General features: G+C 33.8%; 1 protein-coding gene across 1 annotated transcript; it reads right to left on the bottom strand.

The window, feature by feature from the left end:
- Positions 1-336: 336 nt before the first annotated feature.
- LOC143602846 (transcription repressor MYB4-like) lies at positions 337-1,595 on the bottom strand. Its single transcript, XM_077079828.1, has 3 exons — positions 1,466-1,595; positions 1,255-1,384; positions 337-856 (listed from the first exon to the last, which is right to left on the bottom strand). The coding sequence occupies exons 1-3, from the start codon at positions 1,593-1,595 to the stop codon at positions 337-339; spliced, it is 780 nt and encodes a 259-aa protein (XP_076935943.1).
- Positions 1,596-2,120: the final 525 nt, after the last annotated feature.

The following is a 2,120-nucleotide window of genomic DNA, read 5'->3' as shown; positions in this document are numbered from 1 at the left end:
ACCAATTTTTTTAAAATTCGGGACCGCCAGTGGCTATAAAGTGAATAAGGATTATTATCGGTCAATAAATTCAATATGAATTATTAAAATCAAATAAACCTATACTCTATACCAAAAACTTATTAAATGACTAAATATAAAACCAGTGTTTTCAATTATTGTTTCAAGTTTCAGCAACATAAAATAGCTAAGGAAAACCCGTAAAAAAGGAATTAAATTTCTAGCAATTTACATATACAAGATTCTTTATTATTTATAGGGATCCCTTATTTATATGGTAACGATCCACTCTAATTATATGATAATGTTTTCACTCTTTCTTAATGAAGTACCCCTTTACATATACATGAGATTATCTATGTCGAAATCTTCAACATTGAATTCAAAAAGTTGATCATTTGTCATCTGATTGAAAAGCATATTTTCATTTGAACCCTTGTCTAGACAATTTTGATTCTCAGCACCCTCGGTTGATCCTTCATTACGCTGCCTTTCATGCACGATGGTGCTTAAGTTTGAACCATGACTAAGTGACTCATCACTTGAGATGCCAAAGTCCTGCTGAAACTCATCTACGCTAATCCAGTCAGCAAATAAAAGTTTCGGTAAGTTGCTAACATGGGAAACTGGAGGGACCGACTGAACCATATGAGCACATGAGATGTTGTTGATGTTGGATGTAGTTAGGCTACATGAAGATGGTTTTTTACTTGCCATGTTGTTTGAATGTGTGTAATTATCATTATGATGAACTTGAACATGTGCTTCGTCTACTTTCTTCTTGAGGTGAGAGTGCCAGTAGTTTTTAATCTCGTTATCTGTCCTTCCAGGCAAATGCTGTGATATTTGAGACCACCTGATAAGTAAAAGTTTACTTAAAACTCAAGCAATGTTAATCTGTCAAGGGACCTGAACCAAGAGTTAGCCGGCTCCTACTTTGGAAAACTCAGGCAAGAAAAAATCGGGATAGAAAAGGTCCCAACAAAAAGGAGGGCCTAACCTAGACTACGAGTGAAATTATAGACCCAACATAGGATTGGCTTCATTTTTAGTTTAAATACACATAAATTATTATCTGGAGATATATTTACACATATATTTCATTATTTAATGTCATTCAATTATATATGAACTTCTCCCATGAGTTCTCTCTTTATAAATCGTGTTTCTGCTTCTCTTTATAAATCATGTTTCTGCCTTGCATCTAATTTAAACAATGATCAATATAAATGTAAAATGAATGTGGTTAATTACTTGTTGCCTAACAATCCATGGAGGGTTAAAATGGTTTCCTCTTCTTGTGATGAAAATGGGCCACGCTTTAATCCTGGCCTAAGATAATTAATCCATCTTAATCTACAGCTTTTTCCGTTCCTTTGCAAACCTAAAAGAAGGAAATGTGATTAGTAAACTCGTTTCATTTCGATAACTAATATACTTTTGATGCATGCATGAAGTTAATTACCTGCATTAATGGCAACAGAACTCCAACAATCATGGCCATGATTCAAGACATAGCATGCTAGCTTATGATCCTCATCGGGTGACCATAATCCCTTCTTGTACTTCACCGTTCGCTTATCAGGTGACCTCATTTCCTAGAAAGATCGAGACTTTTATGAATTTATGAATTGGGTTTTTAAGAACTAGTAGTGGAAAACTATATTGTAGCAATGAGGAATGGAGATATTAATGAATTGAGAGATCGTAGAGGGATGGTATATATAGGGAATAATAATATCATATATTATTTATATGAATGTTACTATCAAGTTGCATATACATAAAATAATATAAATAGGGATTCTGGGAAATCTTGCATATTCCATCCACCAAAGAATTCATTGGCCTTCTATCAACATTTTCTAGTTGGCTTTTGATATATCAACAACAATAAGTAGAATTGTATTTAAATAGGTGTTATACTTCATTCTCATCGGGGGCGAAGCCTTGGACGAAAATGCAGGTCTTAAAGTTTTGGGACGAAAATAATTCCAGAGATAAACGCGTAAATTTATACTGTTGAGCAAAAAGATGGGCCGGGAACCTGGGCAATCATTATCCTTTGCCATTGATTCTCATATAATAGAAATTGAATATGAAATTACACTGGACTTTTT

The sequence above is a fragment of the Bidens hawaiensis genome, unplaced genomic scaffold, assembly GCF_021521415.1.
Source record: "Bidens hawaiensis isolate Kalapana, Puna unplaced genomic scaffold, B.hawaiensis_p1.1 tig00059915_1, whole genome shotgun sequence".
In the NCBI taxonomy this organism is placed as follows: domain Eukaryota; kingdom Viridiplantae; phylum Streptophyta; class Magnoliopsida; order Asterales; family Asteraceae; genus Bidens; species Bidens hawaiensis.
This window is presented reverse-complemented; position numbering and strand designations above follow the sequence as displayed.